The following is a 21,579-nucleotide window of genomic DNA, read 5'->3' on the forward strand; positions in this document are numbered from 1 at the left end:
TTCAAACCGGACCCTTCACATTGCAAGGTGACAGCTCTTAATCGCTGACAACCTACTCCCTATTGTGCTGTTATTGTCTACTGTATATAATTTCCATAATTTGGTAAACATGACTAGTGTCCTTGCCTGTCTGATTCATGTGTTTATGTGCAGGTGTTCATAAGTAAATCCTTCTGCAGCTTCCGTATATGAACACTGTGTATGTTGCTCTCCCTGTTGCCGTTTAATGTTTTCCTTAACGGCAGCAAACACAAAGAGCTGGTCTGCTGTGTTGGCTGGACCACAGCTGATGAGCTTTACTCCTGCAGTGATGACCACCAGATCTTTAAGTGGAACTTGCTGAACAATGAGACGACGCTAGTGGTGCAGTTGCAGGATGACATCTACCCTATTGATCTTCACTGGTTCCCCAAAACTGTGGGGGGGAAGAAACAGAGCCTTGCGGAGATCTTTGTGCTCACCAGCTCAGATGGTAAAAGAATCCCAGTCCAGTGTACAGTTTGCTAAAGCTGTGAGTGTGAGTAGGAGTGTATTTGCCATAAAGACATCTATATATACATGAAGGGGGTAGACAAAATAACAGAAAGATTGCATGAAAAATGAGTTTAAAATGGAAGTAACTAAATCACAAATGCAGCTGCAGAGGTGAGTCAAGGCTTGTTAGTTGGATTGCTACTTAGCAGTATGTGTCAGCTGTAAAAGAGGTCTGACAGTCATCAGTTTGATTCGTGACTTTTCAGAGCAACATCAGGCAACCAACCGAGTTTCAAAGAGGTTAAATTGTCAGTGCCTGAATTACAGGTGCATCCGTCAAAGAACTGCAAAATTTTTGAACCTATCGAAGGGAACGCTGTCAAAAACAATGGCAGTATATTCCAAACACGGACAAGCTGCATTGGAAAAGAGGAGCAGTGGTTGCAAGTTGAAGCTCACTGACAGGGTTAGTCGGGTGTATTGTAGGAAAGTTGGTAAATGCCACAAAAGTACAGCCTCAAAAATCACCGCAGAATTGAATTAGCATCTCTGTAACCCAGTATCAGGAAAAACTGTTTATTATGAGCTTCACTGGAGTTTATGGTAAGGCTGCTGTTCGGAAATCATTTATATTCAAGGCCAACGCACAAAAATTCAAAACCCAGACCCCTGAGCAACGGAAAAACGTAATATGGTCTGATGAGTGATCTTTCTCCCTATTTCCTACATCAGGTCAGGTTTACACTTGGAGAAATCTAAAGGATACCTTCAACCTTCAGTGTTTGTTGCCAACTCTTAAACGTGGAGGGGGATCTGTAATGGTATGGGCAGTCGTCTCGTGGGGGTCATTACAGCCGATGATTAGTCTGCATGGTCATATAAGGGTCAAAAAATATGAGGCCAGGGTTGCCCGACGGTGCAAACACTTCTCTCACAATGTTCTTGTATACCAGGATGATAATGCCCCCAAACACATTGCTAAACAAATTCAGCACCTTTCCAGGCCTCCACAGTCAGCAGATCTAAACATCATTGAACGTTTATGGCGCGTTCTTTGAACACAGAGTGCAAATTATATTCTCTGACCGCTTTCCAAGGCAGAGTAAAGCGGTTCTGAAGGCAAACAGTGGCTGTACTCCTAATTAGATGGATGTTACTATATTGTTAGGTGTTTCTGTCATTTTCTCCACCCCTATATTTAACCTGTTATTTTACCTCATTGGTTTTGGAGAGAGAACGTATTCCCAGCTATTAGTTTTTCTTTATTGTCGTATAGACCATTGAATGGAATTTTAAAAAAAAATGTTGCGCAATGCTCATTTCAATTTTGAAAATAAGTCTCTCATATGCTTTCTGTAGAGGACTCTGAATCAAAACATCAGTGGAAAGATATCTAGGTTGAATTTGTATAAGTTTTAGGTGTTGCTTATAATTCTCAAGATTTTTTTAACCCATATTTGTGGGTTGCGAGAATTATGTCTAAACTTATGGATTTATCTGATGTAGTTGTGGCTGGACCCTGTGAAGTATTTAAGGGAAAACCAAGTTTTATTTTTATGTTTGTGGTAAAAGAATACTACAATGAAATGTATAGTTGTTTTGATTTTTTTAAAAAAGTTATTCTTGTAAAACCTCCATTTTCTGTATCTTATTCAGTATATCTTGTAATTTAATATTGCACGGCCACATACTTACTACCTGCTCTATTTTTCTGGGTCGGAGAAATTCACTTTTCTTAGGAAGTTCAAATATAGAAATGAGAGGGTGCACCAGGATGCTGATTTGCAGTTTTAGGCACCCAGAAATTACATAGAACACTCTGGATTTTTTAATACGCACAGCCACAAAGTATATGGTAGACTAGTGTCTTTGATAACTGTCTCCATGCCTGATTGCTTTCTGTCTCCATCAGATAGAAAACTGGTTTAATCTAAGCTCCAGAGCCTTTGCTTTAAATCTCCCTTTTTTACATGAGAAAATATACAAAAGGCGTTTATTGGACAGCAGAACAATAGGAACTTGAGCGTCTGCGGGCAGCCCTGCTGCCTGCTTTGTAACCTCAGAGGACAAGCTATGGTGTACGCCCGCCTGTGGGTTTCAGGATTTACTTTAGAGTCAGTTTTGAATATACCTTATTTCCTCTTTTAAATGGTTAGATGCAAAGTGTGTGTAGCTGAACACAGTGTGTAGCTGTAGGTGTGTGAGAGATGAAATAGAAATGGCAACTGTGTGCTAGTGGCGTGGCCTTTCACCCACGTTGAAATATTTCACTGATGGTACTACAATAAAGTAGTATATATGCAGTTTATATACAGAAATGGTAGAAGAATTAGGGCTAGTGTGAACCCAGGGTCCTACAACAAGTCCAGATAGCTAAGTGCTGTCATCTCTCCCTTCACAGGTAAGTTCCACCTGGCCTCCAAGACGGGGCGCATAGAGAAGAGCGTGGAGGCCCATCGGGGTGCTGTCTTGGCTGGTCGCTGGAACTATGACGGGACATCGCTCATCACAGGTGAATCCTAAATTAACTAAAACTCCTCTTCATATGAATTCATTGCTAAACTGATACTGGAAACACCTGAATTATTAATACAGATGGCTGCATGCTGTCTGGGCTTATGTACATATTGCAATGATAAATTGTACATTAATTTCAACTTGAGTAATAACATTATTATTATTATTATTATTATTATTATAGTAATAATAATAGTATCCAGCTGGTAGCTTAATGGTTAGAGCTGCTGCCTTTTGACCCAAAGGTTATAGGTTTGAATCCCACCTCCATCTGTTGTAACCTTGAGCAAGGTACTTACCTGAATTGCTCCAGTAAAATTACCCAGCTCTATTAACTGGTAAATAACTGGAAGTAGCTTAACGCTGTAGGTTGCTTTGGAGAAAAGCATCAGCTAAATTAATCATTTTAAACTTTTTTTATTCCATGCTCTGTTCTGAAATGACTACTCAGTAGTCAGTTTGCGTCAAGTCTTGCCAGGTAAAGTCGCATTGATAAAAGTACAAATAGCGTAGAAAATGCATGTTGTTTTCTGTGCTTTTCTCTTAATAGCTGGTGAGGATGGCCAGATAAAGATTTGGTCAAAGAGCGGCATGCTGAGGTCTACTCTGGCGCAACAAGGTAAGGGATTCACAAAGGAGAACAACCTTTCATACATATTGTACATGTCATAAACTATAGTTTTGGCAAAGAGAACTTGACTGAATTCATCCTTAACAGGATTTGATTTCATGGATATGTTTTTGTCCCTTACACACAAGTGTTAACACATCTACTTTTTTTGTAACAAAACCTGTAGGATTCAATGACATGACACAACCTATGATTAGTGTTGTCTGTGCCGTCAGCGAACCCTGCAATGCAGCCTGCGTCTTTATGGAGTCGGAGATTTTGAAACCCAAAAAAGGTGTCAGATGGTTTCCTGCAGTCTGAAATTGTATTTGGAGTAACGTGGTCAGACATGCTCTTTCTGAGATGGTTACATTTTGGTGTGAAATGTGCCTGCATGCAGTTGTTACTAGAGAATAATTTATGAAAGTGGTCATTTTTCTTTTTATGCAATGTTACAATATTGCAATACGGTACTATTTTACAAAAGGTAGTGTTTTTCATTTAACTCTCTTCAAGCGTGCTTTTTTTATTAGAATTTCTTTTATTTACACTTTTTTTTTACTTATTGTGAATGACATTATTGAGAATGTTAAAGTAAAAATTTGGATGTTTTTTATTTAAGATTTTGTTAATCAGTGTGTTTTGTTTTATACCAATTTAGCTTTAAGCACAGAATCACCTTTCAGAAATTGAATTTCCTGATGGTGTCTTGATCCTTCTGTGCTGCCTTATCACAGGCTGTTCGGGCGTAGGTTTGAATCCAGCTCGGTCTCTGTCAAGTTTGCATGTTCTTCCTGGGTCTGTGTAGGTTTCCTTTGGGTGCTCCAGCTTCCTGCAATTCAGATAAATCGAATACTCTAAATTGCCTGTAGCGTGTGACTATGTGTGGCTACCCTGTGATAGACTGGTGTCCCCTTGAGGGTGTACACCCTAACCTTTGTGCCCCGTGATTCTGGGATAGGCTCTGAACCACCACAACCCTGAGTAGGTCAAGTGGTTAAAGAAAGTGAGTGTGAGTGAGTGACTCGTGATCTTCCTTGTCAAATGAGAGAGATATAATTCTTCATCAGTGTTAAGCACAGTCTCAGGAGTAGCAATCCAGCCTCACTGGAGGTCACTCTTCATTCTGTCCTCCCCTCTGTTTACATGCCAGCAGCATACTGATCTGACAGCAGGACACATTACAGGAGGTTTTGGGGGCCGCTCCTACATTGACAGGAGTGATCTTACATTGACCCATTTAGTGATTTTGGAGGAACAGGAAGAACTTGCTGCAGCCCCCCTGCCTTTGTCAATGAATGGTCACATGACCGCTCGGCATTTTACGAGAAACCGCAAGCACCTGGAGCTGGGATGAATGTCAGCTGTTCTTGTTTGCTGTAAGGTTTGCTCAGGCACAGTGATGCCCTTCTTTTTCTCTGTTCCGAAGGCAGGGCATTTGTTTACTTTGGGTGTCTCTCATCCGAGGGATTTTTTTTTTTTTTGCTGTCAAAAATGTACATGTGAACTCATGTGGCGCTCACTTGGCCCCTCCTACATGAATTGTATCGCTTGTAATTCTCCGAAGTGTGCACAAAGCGTGACTGTCCAAGTTTTTAGTCGAGGTTGCCTGCCATCCTTTTCGCAGAAACCTACCTTTAAACGCAAAATGTTTTGTTTACCGCAAACGTAGCAAATAAGCCGCCTCAATCTGTCTCTCTTGGCCGTTTTTCTTTGACGCTGAAGTCCGAGCAAATCCTCGCGGTCTCCTGTTTCTCACGTGAATAACGGTGGAGTTTGAGCTCGGAGTGGTTCCTTTATGCGTCTCTCTACCCCACAGGGTCGCCTGTGTACTCTGTGGCCTGGGGACCCGATTCCGACAGGATCCTCTATACGTCAGGGAAACAGCTCATCATCAAACCCCTTCAGCCAAGCTCCAAAGCTCTTCAGGTGTGTCTTCAGGAAGATCATGCAACTAATGGCACAAATCCCCTGCACATTTCAGTGTGTTTGCACTCTTTCAGAGGCACTTTTCATGCTTGGATTCCTAATTTAATCTTTGGCTTAACTGCACATTAATTTGTCATAAAATTCCTGCTGCAAGAAAAATGAAGGCTGAGCAAACCCAAGTGACTCCAAGGACAAAGAAATGACTTTTCCTGAAACAGCAGAGTTAAAGGCAAACCAGCAAAAAAGAGTGATGTGATTTGCCCGATTCGTCCTTCTTTGCAAGTGATTGTAAATTAGTTTAGTGTGTGTGTGATTGAAGGTGTATAGAAAACTTTACACATCTCAGTTTTCCCTTGCCGGCGTATACATGTGTTGTTCTTTGTGGCGCTGAACTGCTCCGGAGACCTTGTGTAAACGCCTCAGGGTTTACTATGAGCATGGCCCTCCCTGAGTAACAACTGTCATTGTGTGGAGAAGCCCTGTTTGTGACCCTATGACCCCCATGCTCACAGCACCCCTCGGAGCCTGAGATTGAGGGGGCTTCACAGCGATACCTTTGTTTTGCCAGAAAAAGGGGGACCGGTTGTGGACACCCTGTCTGCCTTTACTCATTCACGTCTTTTGTTTTTGTTTTTTAATTATTTTTTAAATCTGACTCCAATGCATTCTCTATATTACATTTCTGAAGTTTTCAGCTGCTTCTTTAGTCCTTTCTTTAATACATAAGGTATACTAATCTTAATGCGTGGATGTTCGAACTAGCCCCCCCACCCCTTCCTTTCTGTGACTGTGAAAAGGCTCACCTGTTTTCAGTTAACACAAGTCCAAACAATTAATATAACAGAGAACAGATTTAGGGATGTGTCAGTTGGTGTGGCGTGTGCCGTCCAAGGCTGTATCCTCCCCCCACACCCACCACTTTATCTTGGAGCTTCCACCTCTTCGTCACTTCTGGTTTTTCTCTTTCCTTTTCTCTTTGCTCTTTGTGGTGAATGTAAATGAGTCTTTCCTTCCCTGTTGAGACCTGATTGCTTATCTAGTAAAGCAGCAGGTAGTGTAGTAGTTAGAGCTGCTGCCTTTGGACCTAAAGGTCGCAGGTTCGATTCCTACTTCCAGCTGTAGTACCCTTGAGCTCCTTACTCTAAATTACCCAGCTGTCTAAACTGGTAAACTAATTATAAGGAGCTTTGGAGAAAAGCGTCAGCTAAATGTAAAGATGTAAAACTTTACATGGTGCTGTGTGCCCGTTATGGTGCACCCGCCCATCCTCTCTCCTTTAAGGCCAAAATGTAAGGGGGAATGGGCAATCTGAGGATTTGTTTGTGTAAATGAATGATCTTGAATATAGTTACTTGGAGAATATTACTACTAATGTAGTTTTATGTGGTTCTCTTTTTCCCTCTTTCTCGTTCGCATCCCTGCTCTTCAGTGGAAGGCTCACGATGGAATTGTTCTGAAAGTCGACTGGAACTCTGTCAATGACCTTATACTGTCGGGTGGTGAGGACTGTAAATACAAGGTAGAGTGCAAACATTTGTACCTATGTGATGCCTTCCTGTGATGATGACAGTTCTACATCAGCTCCACATGGTAACTTGGGGTTGCATATGAGGCCTCGGGTTTTGTGTTAAGGTTCTCCATTCAGTTCTGGAAGATTTCATAGACTGTTAAGCTCACACAGTGCTGAGTGGTTTGGTGGCAGACCTGAAGATGATACTTGTGTGGTGTTGAAAGTGCCACCTTCAGGTTTGAAGAGGGCACCCCGTGTTTTGTCAAAACGTTTGCCACCAAACTATTCATTCAGCCTTGTGTGCACTTAATAAGCAGTCTAACCCTCTTAAGCACACATTTCTAACTTCATGCATAACGTTCTGCTCCCCTTGTTTCTTCTCCTAAAACTTGATTTGATGAGATTATTGTTATTCAGCTCAATGTTGTTACAGTTACCAGTTTTCGTAAAATAAATATTATTAACGTGTAATGAACTTTGATGTTAGTGGTCACTTCTTGCTCTGCCACATCCACAGTGGCCTAATCTGTATGAATTTTAATGAGGATACAGGCAGCCTATGGGAAGTCAACACACACACGAAATGTCTACAACCGCTTGTCCCGAACGGGGTCGCGGTGAGCCAGACCTTACTCAGCAACACAGGGTGCAGGGGACACATCCAGGATGGGACGCCAGTTTGTCGCAATGCACCCCAAGCAGGACTCAAACCCACCGCAGAGCAGGCTCCAGCCAACCCACCGCGCTTATGTAAAAAGTTTAACTAAATTTTTTTGCTTGGGGGGGTTGAAAACAAATAAGCTGTTAAGCACAGGTTGATTTTGAAGATGATACGGGACCTTTGTGCAGGACCTTTCAGCCATTTTTCCCTTCTCTTTACATGGACTAATGTTCAGTGTTGAGTGTAAAATCTTAAAGCTCACTGCACTTTATTCTCTTTCAGTCACCTCTCCGTTATCTTTCCAGGTGTGGGACAGCTATGGGCGCCAGCTGTACTCCTCAGCCCTGCATGACTATCCCATCACTTCCGTGGCTTGGGCGCCCGATGGAGAGGTGTTCGCCATGGGGTCCTTCAACACCCTACGCCTTTGCGACAAGACCGGCGTGAGTGTGTCTGGCGTGGCCAGTTTTACCCACAGTGTTCTGATATTTAAGTCCACCAAGTGTAGTGTCACTTCTACCACACATATTCTTGTACCAGCTCTTCAGTAGCTCCTCTGTGCAGGACTGTTGACCCGTCCTGTTCTGTCATGTGTTCAGTGTCTTTAGAGTATGCCCTCACTCACTGTGTGTAAGAGAGAAAAACAGACACGTGCTGGAGTGTGCATTTGATCAGTTACGACACACTAACCTCAGCCACTTTTCTTTACAGTGACAGATCCTCCTATGCTCCACCCAGCACTTACACCGCAGCAGGAATAGAGGATTTGTATTGATGCAGTGAGCCATAATCTGATTGTAGTGAGTTTACATACAAATCAGAGGGCTGAAGTAATACATTGATATTTTTCAGGGTTGGTATTGTCATAAGCAGTCCAGCCAGGTTTTTCTTTTACCTTTTCATGTTCCACCTCCTCAGTGATGAGGAACTAGACCAGCTGTTTGGAACACTTTTTAAGGCATTGGATCTGGGGTTAGAAACGAAACGAGCTTATCTGTTATACCCTTGGATCACTCAGTAAAAGCCCAGTTGTGTCAGTGGGTAAATGGATTTTAAGAAAAGCCCTGGATAATGTCATCCCCTAATGCATTTTAACTGATTTATATCCATGGTCCCAGAGCCCTTGGGCTGGCTATTCCCGTGACTCTGGCCCACTCATTATGGTGGCCCTCGGTGTAACTTGATTCTCCTTTCACTTGACGTTATGTGGCTGTCTGAATGCAGTATCTCTCACAGAACTACTCTTCATCAGCTCTGAGTGGAGATTAGCAAGCAGCAACAATGACCCTATATTACTCCATTAGGTTTGTCTAAGAAGACTGACTCTCTGTATTTGAACACCGTTTCTTCATAAGTCAGATTTTTTTCTGAAAGAGCTCTTGGTTGGAGTAGGGCAGCGGTTGGTATGGTGGTTAGTATTGTTGCCTTGCAATTTAAGGACCTGGGTTTGAATTGCTGCTCCTGCTGCAGTTACTCTTTGTCAAGGTATTTACCCTGAATTGCTCAAGTAAAACAAATATAAATATTTATAATTAGCTTCTTATGCAAACCTTACATTCTTAATTGCTATGGAGAAAAGTGTCAGCTAACCAAATGTTTAATCGTAATACTGGAGCCCATGTCAGTAATCAAGGGAACAAAAAATTGATTGTACTTACAGACTTACATTTATTTATTTAGCAGACGTGTCTCTAAAGCAACTTCCACCGGATACTATGTAGTGTTAGACTTACTAACTTTCAGCAACCACTTGTGTTTGTTGTGGTTCTGGCAATCCGGAACCTATCCCAGAATCATCTGGTGCAAAGTTAGGGGGTGTACCTTGGACGGGACGCTAGTCCATCACAGGTTTACCATGTATGCACACATTCATACATACAAACATTCCGTGGGCAATTTAACATCACCACTTCACATGAACTGCATGTCTTTGGTCTGTGAGTGGAAACTGGAGCACATGGAGAAAACTCCACACAGACTGAGCTGCACTCTAACAGCCTTGGCGCTGTGAGGGGGCAGCACTACCCACTACACCACCATGGCACCCTGCAGACATACTGTTTGTACTACTTTGTCAGGATTATTATGCAGTCTTTGTGAATTCCTCCCTATTTATCCATGGCCAACTGCCCAATTTTTTATCTGTACTTCTCACAACATGATACCCATATCATGTTGGTACGCACAGGTACACACCTCCACACTATGGGTTGCCCACTTTTTCCCCCCTGTTGGACTGCAGGCTTTATTGGGTGATGTCAGAGTCTTGGAGAAGAGCTCCATTTTCCCGATTTGGCCCGTAGCCTTGACGATGCAGGCTGACTGCGTAGCCTCTTGCATATTTGCTTGATAAGTTTTTGCTGAAATTTAAATATCTGTGTGCTGTGAGTACTATGAACATATAGTATAAAAGTCCTGTTCCTCTGTTTTCTGGTGTCATCCATTTTACAGTACATTTTGATCTAATTAGACCACATTAAAACAAAGGCCGAGCCCCTACGGATTTCGGAGACCCCTTGGCTACGGAAGCGTGTATCGGTGCATGCGCGTGTGTGCTTGTATGTGCCTGCACGCATATGTGTTTCTGCCAAAGACTGACTCGTTTCTGGAGTTGGAGAGTCAGCGTCTTAGTCACCGGTGTCCTTTCAAATCTTAATAGGAGTGGCTTCGAGGGTTGGATATAGGTGTGTTTGTGAAACTGGATATTATTTGGATTTTTTAATAAAATGGGCTTAAATAATAAAATGAGTCCTAATGCTTCACAAAAACTTTGTGCATTGTGCAGAGAACAACACTTATGTAGGCGCTGTGTCTCAACATCTGTGTACAACATGTATTAGATGTTAGTTTATTTGGATGTGATCTTCAATCTGTGGAGACTTGTCATTTATTTAGAAGCAGATGACGCTAACAAAGATGCACATAGATTTATTTTTTGTCTCTACAAGCCTTAGAGAGAGAATCCTGTTGTGTGGGCATGTCGTTGCAGTCTGGGGGTGGTTAAGAAAACCAAACTGAACTTTCCACACACCTTCTTCAGCTCTTTGGAGGTCTGGCGGTTCCTGGTTACTTGCACACTTGTTTTCTGTCTACTTATGAAAAAATTTCACTCCTTTCTTTGTATCTCTGTTGTAACTTGCATTCCCATTGTGCTTTTTTTTTGTCCTCTTCGGAACATTGTAGGCAGCCATTTCTGTGGGCATGGCTACTTGGTTAAACGTTTTAAGTTTAGTCCTTTATACAGATAACTTTTTTCACAAGTTATCTGTATAAAGGACTAAACTTAAAACGTTTAACCGAGTAAACGACTCTTTTGCATTGATTTTTGTAGAAATTCTCGTGAATGTAACCTTTCATTAGCAACATAGTCTTGCATCAGGATGGATATGCCATCTTAATGTCTTGAAAATGATCAGCATTTTTGTACATTGAGCCAGTTATGATTTCGGAGAGCTCCGTGCGCTTGCGTGCATGTGTGCGCCTGCGTGTGTATTACCACCATGACTAATGGCCAGGAGTTTTGCTCTGTATCTCACACAGTGAGACCTTGGACATTTCGGAGTGCTGTCTCAGCAGGACAAGCCTGGCTCATTTGACCCCTGACCTCCAGCAGGGCTCCACTTAGCCAAATGAGGGGGGTGACTCTCTCTATGGGCACAGATGTAGCACATTATTCTCCTCGCTGCCCATCACAAGGCAGGACAATGAGCAGGTTGTGTTTCCAGTTGTGTAAATCCATCCACACAAACATAGCCTTATGGACATGGGTTCTTTGCTAATATGGGTTTTGAAGTGAAGAGCTTGGTGAATAAATAAGATTCCTCCTCTTTTCTCTTCCTCATTCCTCCTCCGTTTCTATGATTTCTGACTTCTGTTTTCTGTTACCAGAGGCAAAAGGGTGTTTATGTGCTTTTTTTAAAATTTTAAATCCACTTGGTGCTGTTGTTTGGTCTGGCACTACTTTTTCATGTGTTTTCTGTGAAAGGTAAACCAGTCATATTTCCGTATTTGTTGAATTTTCATTTTGGTTTTCCAAAGTGAGAAAATAATAGCACAAGTGTTATTCCTCCACAAACAGGTAATTTGGAGAACCTCCCCTGTTCCCCACATTACCAGTTTGTGAATGAAACCTCACTGGAACATCTACCTTAAGAGTTATCTCAAAGGTGCAATTGTCACTGGATCCTGTTTGCTGTTTATTGAAATAATGATTACAGTTTAGTATTTGCATTGTGAGCTATCCTCATTTTATTAATGAAAGTAATATAAAATGTAGTGTGCACACTTTAAAAGAATTTTGCATGTATTCCTTTTTGGCAAGAGGCTGTAGGAGAGGACTGTCTGTATGTTTAGAGAAAGCAAATATGGTGGGATGAAAGTGTTATTGTAGATGCTGTGACGTTACAGGAGGAGCGGATCGTTTTTCATATCGCCTGGCTTTAATACCGACAACTCCGGAGACAAAAGGTCTGCAGACTCTCACAAGCCCTCCTAACAAAACCAAATCCATTTTCTTTAATAAAAACAAAATCCCACATTTCAGTTTGAACAGCCTCCTCGAGGAGCAGCATCATGTTTCACCCCACTGTTTGTTCTTCATTTAGAGCTCTGCTCAAATCACCACAACGGTCATTTTGGCTATTAATATCTTCTGGTTGGGGCTGAAGCTCGGGGCTGCCCAGCCAGAGCCCGTTGCTGGAGAAATTTCTTGCACCGTTAATTAGCCATATCAAATGTGAAGATGCTGTCTTGGTTACAGAAGGGTATACTTACTGACATGTGAGTCAGGTATTATATCCTTTAAACTGACCATTTTCCTAACTCAACTTGGAAATGTCAGATGTAGTGGTAAAAAGAAGATTTGTCATAAATACGTGCGGGATTACCGTACAAGAATTTTAACAACTGTGACCCCTGCGTGTCTCCCACAGTGTCTGCTACACCAGCAGCACATTAATGGATGTCTTACTGGAGATGATGAGCAAAATTTATAGTTTCAGATTATGTCGAAAATCTCCAGAAGTTAAGAAGAAACTAGTGTTTTGGTATGTTTTCTCAGTGGTTTCGGTCTGCTCGTAAAGGTTTGACTCTGAAGATTTAAGTTGAATGTTAGGGGATTTGGAAGCGGCCCATTCTGCATGGGTATGGTAACTACTGATTTAAACACCACCGTTTTCCTTAACAAGGTGTCTCAACAGTTTTGTGGATATTCATTCTGGGAGAGAAAATAAATCTTAATGCGAGTGGTTATCACCAAGGGCTTTTTTGCAGAGTTCTTAAAATGTTGTGCAAATATTACCCTGTCACGGCAGTGTTTTCTCAGCTTCGCTGCGGCACTCGTGTGCAGCGAGAACACACCAAGTGTGTTCGGCGGCTCAGCTCCACGTCGCGCATGCGTATGGAGAAACTTGCGACTGCTCGTCGAAAGGGTGGCCTTGTCAAAATTGACTCGCGTTGACGTTTTAGCTTGAGAAACATATTTGTATTGCGCTCCAAGTTGTAGTCAAGACTCTGGCGTCGGAAACAGAAAGAAGTATATGGAGAAAATATGAAAATAAGCGTGATGATAAAACGGTCGTGCTTTTTTTCGTCTCCGGCAAAATAAGCTGGCTACCCGAAGAAGGAGAAAATGTCACTTGTAAAAGCGAAAGATCTGCCGTGGGGGTGGGGGTTTAACTGGAAAAATAGCAGATGTGGAGGAGGGCTGGACAGCAGAGAGAGGGAGACAGCGTGCAGGAGCGAGGGAGAGAATGGGCAAGCGAGTGATGGAGCGCAGCGAAACAAAGAGAGTCCTGAGTCAGCAGTGGCAGGGTAGTTTTCTCCCCAGGCAGCTGGCCGGCCCCCCTCCACGTCTTCCCCCATCTCTTTTCCTCCTCTGCCCCCCCCACTCTCTGGCTCAGCGCTCGCTCTCACTTGTGCCCAGAGATTAGATCTGTGTGTTTGTGTGTGCGTGCGCGTGTGTGCGCGTGACGGGGCTGGCCAGTCGGTCACTGGTGCGGTTTGAGCAGTTGTTCCCGTGAACCTCGCTCTCAACGCAAGCGGGAGCACGGCTTGTCAGCTCCGGGTCTGTCGTGCCGAGCGTCGCAGGGAAGCTGAGCAGCGGTCGTCCTTCACCTCAGCCGTGCCTCTAAACTTCTGCTTGAAAGTCAGGCTTTTGTGTCATTTATAACAAACCGAAGCGAGCGATTTACAACGCTGAGTGTTGAGTGATGTTCGCACAGGGATCATACGCACTAGTAACATGCAAGTGAAAAGAGTTTTAGAAGGTAAAAAAAAAAAAAAGAACTACTGGGCTACCTTTTGCTTTTTTAAATGTTTGTATTTTTATTTCTCATTTTAACACATTTGGGTGAGGCTGCTAATGAAATGTTTTGGACAAGTGGCCACATTCTGCCTTTTTAATGGTCCCTCTTGCCAGCCAGTGAAAACAGCTATCAAATGTATCTCCCTGTGGTTTGTGTGGTAAAACACTAGCTGCCATTGCAGGACCTTCTGAAGCTCTCATTTCATGTGTGTCACAAACTGGTGGGATGCTATATTGTGGTAGTAGGGAGGGGGGAAACACTTTTTTCAAACGACAAACAAATGAGATCCTTGTGAACTCCCCCCCCCACCCCCCAAGCGTTGCACACATTCAGGTAAAGATGTGGACAGTGATTACCGCGCTGATTACTGTGCACTGTCCTTTTGGCACAGGCTATGGAAAAAAACGTGTTGCATGTTAAAGCATTTTTTCAAGAGATGTTTATTCCAAATATTGACCGTGATTTTATTGTCAGCGATGGCGTCCCAATTCCAGCGTCAGCGTCTACAGCCCTTCCTTCTAACGTGATCTTTTCACACCTCACCCGAGTTTGGTTTCAGTTTTGCCACTTTTGAAAACAAAAGAAAGCAAGTGTGGAACTGTCCCAGTATATCCCCAACATTTGGCCTATGAGTGGCTCTGGGTGGATTCCTCTCTATAAAAACCCGGTGGTTTCCCTTCCCCCACGTCCCCAGCCATGGAGATCTGGGGGAAGACGCTGAGGACGGCCCCAGACACCGCCCTGCCAGGCTCTCTGGCAGAATCATTACTCCTCGGCCCGTTAAATCAGTACCTTCGCAGACAAGGCAAACATGTCAGAGTGGGAGAAGAGCGAGAGGTGGTGGAGTGGGGAGGTGGTGGTGGAGGCAATGAGAGGGTTAGAGAGAGAGCGTGTGAGAGGCAAGCAGCTGAGGGTCTGAACCCTTGGGTCCGACGTGACTCCACCTGGATGGCCGTGCCTAGAGGCATATGGGCACTCGATGGGAAAACAAGTTGTCATAATTTAATGCACATGCATGTGAAAAGCAGCAATAAAGAGTAAACGCAAAGGAATTAATTGGGTGCTTTTTTCAAGACTCTGATATGGATTCGTTCTTCTTCGCTCCGGTACATTTGAGAGACTGCAGAAGAAATCTCTATATATCTTTACTTTGAAGTTGGCATTTAAGTTACTCATTTTCCAAGGGAGTAACTTAAATCAAATCTGCCCTTTTGTTTGGTGGTGTTTTGGCTTGTATGGGCTAAAGATGAGCTGTTTACTGGTATCTCAGTTCATTTCCATTGCTTATTTACACTCTGTACAGTGTGGGGCCAGCTTGCTCACTTGTTGCAGATAAACCCATTTCCAGTCACGTAGAGTTCTCTATGTATTTTGTTAAAGTCTCTCTTTGCCCTGTTGTTGGCAGTTTGGAGCAGACTCTTACGTGTCCCTTTACAGGATACATAGAAGTCCAATTCACTCAACAATCATGTGTCTGCCTCTAGATCGCTCCTGTTGCTGTAATGCACTTTTGTATTGTTTTTTTGAGATGGAGAAAGCGTCTGCTAAATGAATACGTGTAAATTTAAGCTGCTCCTCCTGAAATTGTACAGGAGATGATAGTTACGCTGCATCTACAGTTATTACATGCACAGAACTGGAGGTGATGGTGACATTCATGCTCACCATTCACACTGACTTCCAGGACCCCTTTGCTGTTTAAACTGATAGGAAAAATATATCTTAATTTTAATTTAAATGTACTAAAGTTGAATATGTGTATGATAGCTGGCTCTGACATTTAATATAAAAAGGAAGATATAGGAGGAAATAGTTAAATACAGAATAATTGTGCCATCTGAAGGGCATGGCAGGGAGAAAACCGCTGTAAACAAACAGTACTGACGCAGTCCCAGCAGCCCTGCCGGGTGAACTTTACACTCCAAGCCGATGGCAATCCAGCGCACCACTTAACGTTGTATCCGTGTCAGCAGTAACCAGGCCGCTGCTTGCCCCCCCAGCCCCCTGTGTCGCGCGGCGCTAATTGAATTCTGCTGGCCGGCTCACAGCTGCATCCCGCTGATGAGTCCCAGGAGACGCCAGCCATGTGTCTATGGTTACCGCGCTGAGGCTTCAGGCCCTGGAGTTCAGAGCTCCGGCATGAAGCAATGTGTATATCATTACCTTCTCCCTTCCTGCCAAATTTCTCACTTGTGCCACTTGATACAACCCACAGGCAAAATCTATGTCGTTTTATGATCAAACCATATATTACAAAAAGGTTGCTCTCTGTATTTTGTTTCTTATATGCCTGTAGCATTTTTAGGGTCCACCTCTCATTTCAGTTTTGAAAGCATCGTGGAAATCCTTTTGTTTTGAAACTTCCAGTGTGAAAATGTTTACATCCACCGGTTGCGGGAACTGCCGGGAGTCTTTTGACTGACCGAAGGGATGATCAAGGTAGAATCCTCCAAAGCGGAGGATTCATGCTAGATCGGGGCACCCTAGTAATTAAATGAAACATAGTGTAAACCATAAAAGGATTCCTTTCAATGACAACATGCTGATAAGGAATGGATAGCAGAGGAATTTTAGCACACTCCAGTTTACTCCATGAGTTTATTTGCTGTTGTCATCATTATCCTCCACATCACCATGATGGAGAGCTTTCCCTCTACACACCTGCCCTTCGGAGGTGACTCCATAGTTTCAGAAAGGGAATGTGGCACCAGAGTTGGCGGGGCGGGGGAGTTGCAGCATGTTTATCTCAGAGGATGTTCTTGGAGAAATGCCTGGTTTTGATCCAGGTCACACGGGAGCAGTCTCACAGGATGGTAGCAAGAGCAGGCCTCACTCACACTGATGCTGAAGACATTAATCTCTCCTCAGGTCTAGAATAGATCCATCTTCAGAATTTTCTAGATCGTAGACTGTCAAAGCAGGAGACGGGGGAAAGAGAACATAATATTTTGCAATCTGGGGAGGACTGAGGTCAAAAGCGTGCACAAAAGAGACATGTACACCTAACTGGTCCCATTAGTGCTTATTTGAAGTCACGGTAACAAGCAGTAGTTTGTTACACAGCAGAACAGTGAGATTTGGAAAACTGTATTGCTTTGTCAGTTTGTAGCAGAACATTATCTCAATTCCAGAGGAGCAGGAATAGAGACTCTTGGTTATTTGTGTTTATTTTAAAAAGTTGAGCTTTTTGGCGTTTTGATTTATGCTTTTTAGCTTTTTGCTGGAAAAGTACACAGTGACAGCTGTCTTCACCTTACTCCACCCCTGCCCCAGACTTCTATTGTGTTCAGAGCAGTTGGTAATGACTGCACCTGACACTCTGAAGTGACCCATAGTTGGAGACCAGCCACGGCAAGAAAGCTTTTCTGGGGACCCTAAACTCTGCAACAAATCCCCAGTTAGCAGTGGGAGAAATGTGATGACCACTGACTTTCTGCAAATAGGCCCTTTTTGTGTAGGCCATTAAAGGGGAGCATGCATTAGCTATAAATCACAAGAGCAATATTTACTGTTGTGATAAAGAAAATAAAATGTGCTCCCTCTTTTAGAATATGGATGTGGTGTTTAGGTTGCTGTGACAATATATAACTTTTGGTATTGTGATGTAGCTGTTTTGTTGTCAAATTTTAATCAGTGTGAATTGGTTTAATATCATGTGTTTATGTATTTTGTGCATCAGCCAATGTAGTAAATGCAAAAAGTCTTTGTTGAGAATCACCGGCCCATTGATTTCAAAAAGGGAAGATGAGTTGTGTATTTGTGCCTGAAGTATTGGAGGAAGGACAAATGGGAGGATAACGCGGGTCTGCAAATGTCGGTACGATTAAGCCAGCTCAGACAACACGGTGCCGCAAGGGGTTTCAAAGCAGCTTTTTATGGTCCGTAGTCCCCCATTCTGTTTGATAGCGTGGAATTTACTGCGCTGGGCCAGGCTTCATTATAAAGCGCAGCACGTTAGATGCACATCATTTTCCCTCCACAAAGACTTCATGCACATTCCATTTCTCTATGAGTTTCTTTTTAATTTAATGATTTTTATTTTGGGTAAGTTGGACTTGTTTTTTTCCTCCGTCAAATCTTATCATATAGGGCTAGAGTCTGCCAACTGTTCAAGTAAAATCTGTTTAAAGGGGAAATAAATAGTCTCTGCTGCAAGACTTTTAGAACTACAGGCTTTAGGGTGCAAGTTCTTGAGATAGACCATTTCAAGTACTGTTTTAAAAATTGGGATAGTTGTCTTGATCTGATGTTATATTGGCCAGCGCTGTTGGTAAAGGTACAAAAAGAGTTGAGGAACCATTTCCACAGTCCTACAGAAAATGCAACTCACCCTAACCTGCCAAATACCCAAAGTTTGTCTTGAGTTTCTCTCCAGGTGAAATTTCCATAACAGTGAAATCTGATCATTAGATGAGGACAAAACGTCAACGGAAAGCTGAGAACTAAATTGTCCCTGGGGTGGCAGGAAAGCAGGGGTTGTGTGAGGGTACCCCACCTCCCACTCCTGTCCTGCTCACATTCATCCCATCGAGCAACGGTCATCCCAAAGCACTTGATGGGGTGTTTACTTTAGTACGGGTCGTGCGCAGTTGGGTAGGGAGTAAGCAAATCAGGGGCCCATGTGGTTGCCCCTGGGGCATCCCAGCTGATCCCAGCAGTTCATGGCACAGGGTCACTGCATGCTGACATTTACAGCTTCTCTTGATTCACTTCAAGATTGATGTCCCCCACTGCCTCCCTTTGTTTTCTTGCTCTCTTCATTCACAAATGGCTTGTCTCCTTTGTTTGATGTGGCTTCCAACCTTTCCCATAAATATTGGTCTTTATGAAAATGAGATGTCCTGAAATTTACAAACATTTATTTTAATTGCAACTACAGTAGCACTGGCATACAACAACATGACAACAAAATCAACAACACAGCAATATTGGGAACATTTGCAAATATAAAACAAGGATAACAAATTAGTGTTTTTTAGAAGACACATAGCAGCATTATCCAATGTCCATGATAGACATTTTAAGTTAATTATAATGACTCTTTAATCTTTGCACACCTTGAAGGTCCCAGACGGATGTTTTCTTGTGTTCCTACACCTTACTCTTAGTTGAGTGTCACGTAGAAACAGTTGTTCTCTCGTTCAAAGGACTGAATTTGTTAGGTACATACTGCTCGCCATAAAGAGTAGCTCATCCTCATCTTGTCCATAGCTGGCGTGGGATTTTTGTTGTCATTGGGTCCAGTGAACTTTGAGCCACGGTGGCCCTCCCTCCTTCACCGCAGATAGTTCCACAAAGACCTCTAGAGCCTCAATCCTGTCAGCGCTTTCTGTGTCACCCACTCTTATTTTAGCCAGAGAGCTCTGGTTTTCTCCTGCAGTTGGCATGCTTCTTCTTTAGAATTCTTAGACAAATGTGGCACTGAGATGCTATGCTGGATTTTTGTCAGGAGAGGAGAAGAGACTGTGATTTAAGGAAATTGCAATAGAGCTTGATGTAATGTGAACATGAACATCATTGTCTTGTTGGAGAAACAGTTATTGATCTTACGAAGGTTTATTAACCACATCAACAAGGTGCATGTTTCTGAGCACGAAGTTCAGGTCAAACACATGTACTTTGCCCAAAGTCCACTTGGCTGCACTGTCTAGATACGGATTGAATAATGTGGTCAGAAGGTGTCCAGGTGTCTTGAAACCAGACAGACGGCACACCATTCAGCTACTGATCTTTGAGAGGATTCATCTTCAAAGTCTCTCAAATGCAAGTCCTTCTAAATTTTAATGAACAGTTTGGTTTTAAAATACAGAGTTTCACCAGTGCCAGAGAGTCTGGCTTCTGTGCTGATGGCTATTAAGAGGGAAGATAAGGCCCTTCCCCACTCGCAGCCAGTGGTTTGCCAAAATGTGTCCGTGGATGATTTTCTGAGCTGCAGTTTAAATATTGGCTGCTGATACTTTTGGAACTTGGGACTAGTAGATACCAGAGTGCATAAAATACATACAGTTGTCCCCCAGGTCAGGTCCACTCTACTGTGTAGCGTGAACATCCTTTTTACCAGATGTGTTTCAGATACTCAAAGCAGGAGAGAGGTAACATTTCATGCAGAATGTACCATGGCTGAACAAAATCAAGAAAGCCCTGTAAATTAGGAGCTGGCAAAAGACAGCTGTGTTGCCTTGAGCTTAGTGCAGCCTGTTGAATGAATTTTGGTTTCAGGGATGGTGCTTTGTGTTTTGTGACAAATTAATCTGATGACTTTTCCATCTGAATACATGGGATTGCTAGTTTGACTCAGAGTAGTACACGTTTCATTAAAGCACTATATTGACGAACAATAAGTGATTATAAAGTCACTTCACAGGGAAGGCATCATTTAGAGAACGTATTTGGAAATGTAAAACTGCCAGTTAACATGTTATCTTGTGCACTGACTTAATTTTTGCTGTAAGAATACCTTTTAAGCGACATGTCAGATGTGTTCTAACGGTGCGATTAATTGAAAAAGGCAGTACCAACTTTAAAAGGACGTGTATGCATAGCATGTGTATTGTGATGACAGCATCTAAAGGCAACACGAAGTGCACGGAGGCATATCGTCCAGCTTGTGTAAGTGCGTGTGGCCGCGTGGATGTGTGTCATATTCTGCGGTGTTTCCATACTCTTGTGTGGTGTGTGGTTGTCATACAAGGCAAGCCAGTGGTGTAGTATTTTGAAACTGCACGCAAGTGCGTGTGTGCGTGCACCCAGTGCATGGGGATTTACGCCCCAAACCTGGCCTGCCAGGCCGTCTCCTGCGCAGGGCCGGAGTGGCTAACCGAAGCCAGCTGGGGTGCTCCCAGCGGCAGCCAGCAAGCCCCCCTGATTTATAAGGTTAGCCCTGCACAAGCCTTCTCTCCTGACAGTGTGTGTAAACACTGACGAAGGGGAATGGGCGCACTCTGAGAGGGAGAGGGAGTAAAGGAGGCGGAGGATCTTGGGCGAGTATTACTGGAGTCACATGCCACCCCAGCGATTAGCGTTTTTTGAGGAGAAACAGACCTGGCTGCACCGGTCAGTGCAGACATATTTAATGTGTCTGATGTAATGGGGCTGAATCAGCAGATGGTTCCACAGGGAGCCATTAGCTGATACGTGTGTCATTAACCCCTTCGCTGCTCTGCACGCACCCGACAGGCGCAGCGCTGCGCGGGCAGGGCCTCAGGTTTTAATACGCATTGTACCTCTCTCCCCTCCTTCACTGAACTTTGACAGTGAAGCACAGATGTGTCCTTGTGTTTGTGTGAATGTCTGCGCATGTGTCTCATGTTTAGTGTAGCCCTTTCAGTCTAACTCTTGACCTAGGGCATAAAATGCTCCTGAAGTCCACTGTAGTTCAGACCTCTTGACATCTTAAAAACTTGTCTTGACTTTAGCTCCATTGTGTTCCCCTAAGTATCCGCTCATGAAAGGGGGCTTCGTTCAGAGTTGCTGTTTTTCTTTTTTAGCAAGATCATCTCTCAGGCACACGTTATTGTCAAGAAGTAGTTTAGAAGTCAAGCAAGTTGCACTTTCCTTGCCTTTGAGATTTTTT

At 43.2% G+C, this 21,579-nt stretch overlaps 1 protein-coding gene across 4 annotated transcripts in view; it reads left to right on the forward strand.

The window, feature by feature from the left end:
• The window catches only part of ift80 (intraflagellar transport 80 homolog (Chlamydomonas)), a 40,377-nt gene that overhangs the window by 1,216 nt on the left and 17,582 nt on the right, over positions 1-21,579 (forward strand). For 3 of the 4 annotated variants that reach the window (XM_018732644.2, XM_018732643.2, XM_018732645.2), the window contains exons 3-8: positions 251-472; positions 2,876-2,986; positions 3,542-3,610; positions 5,421-5,530; positions 6,960-7,049; positions 8,007-8,144. In XM_018732644.2, coding sequence (XP_018588160.2) covers positions 251-472; positions 2,876-2,986; positions 3,542-3,610; positions 5,421-5,530; positions 6,960-7,049; positions 8,007-8,144 — 740 coding nt within the window. The remainder of the gene's footprint in view (positions 1-250; positions 473-2,875; positions 2,987-3,541; positions 3,611-5,420; positions 5,531-6,959; positions 7,050-8,006; positions 8,145-21,579) is intronic. The other variant, XM_018732647.2, reaches the window with a different exon arrangement.

Source organism: Scleropages formosus, chromosome 10 (genome assembly GCF_900964775.1).
Source record: "Scleropages formosus chromosome 10, fSclFor1.1, whole genome shotgun sequence".
Taxonomy (NCBI): domain Eukaryota; kingdom Metazoa; phylum Chordata; class Actinopteri; order Osteoglossiformes; family Osteoglossidae; genus Scleropages; species Scleropages formosus.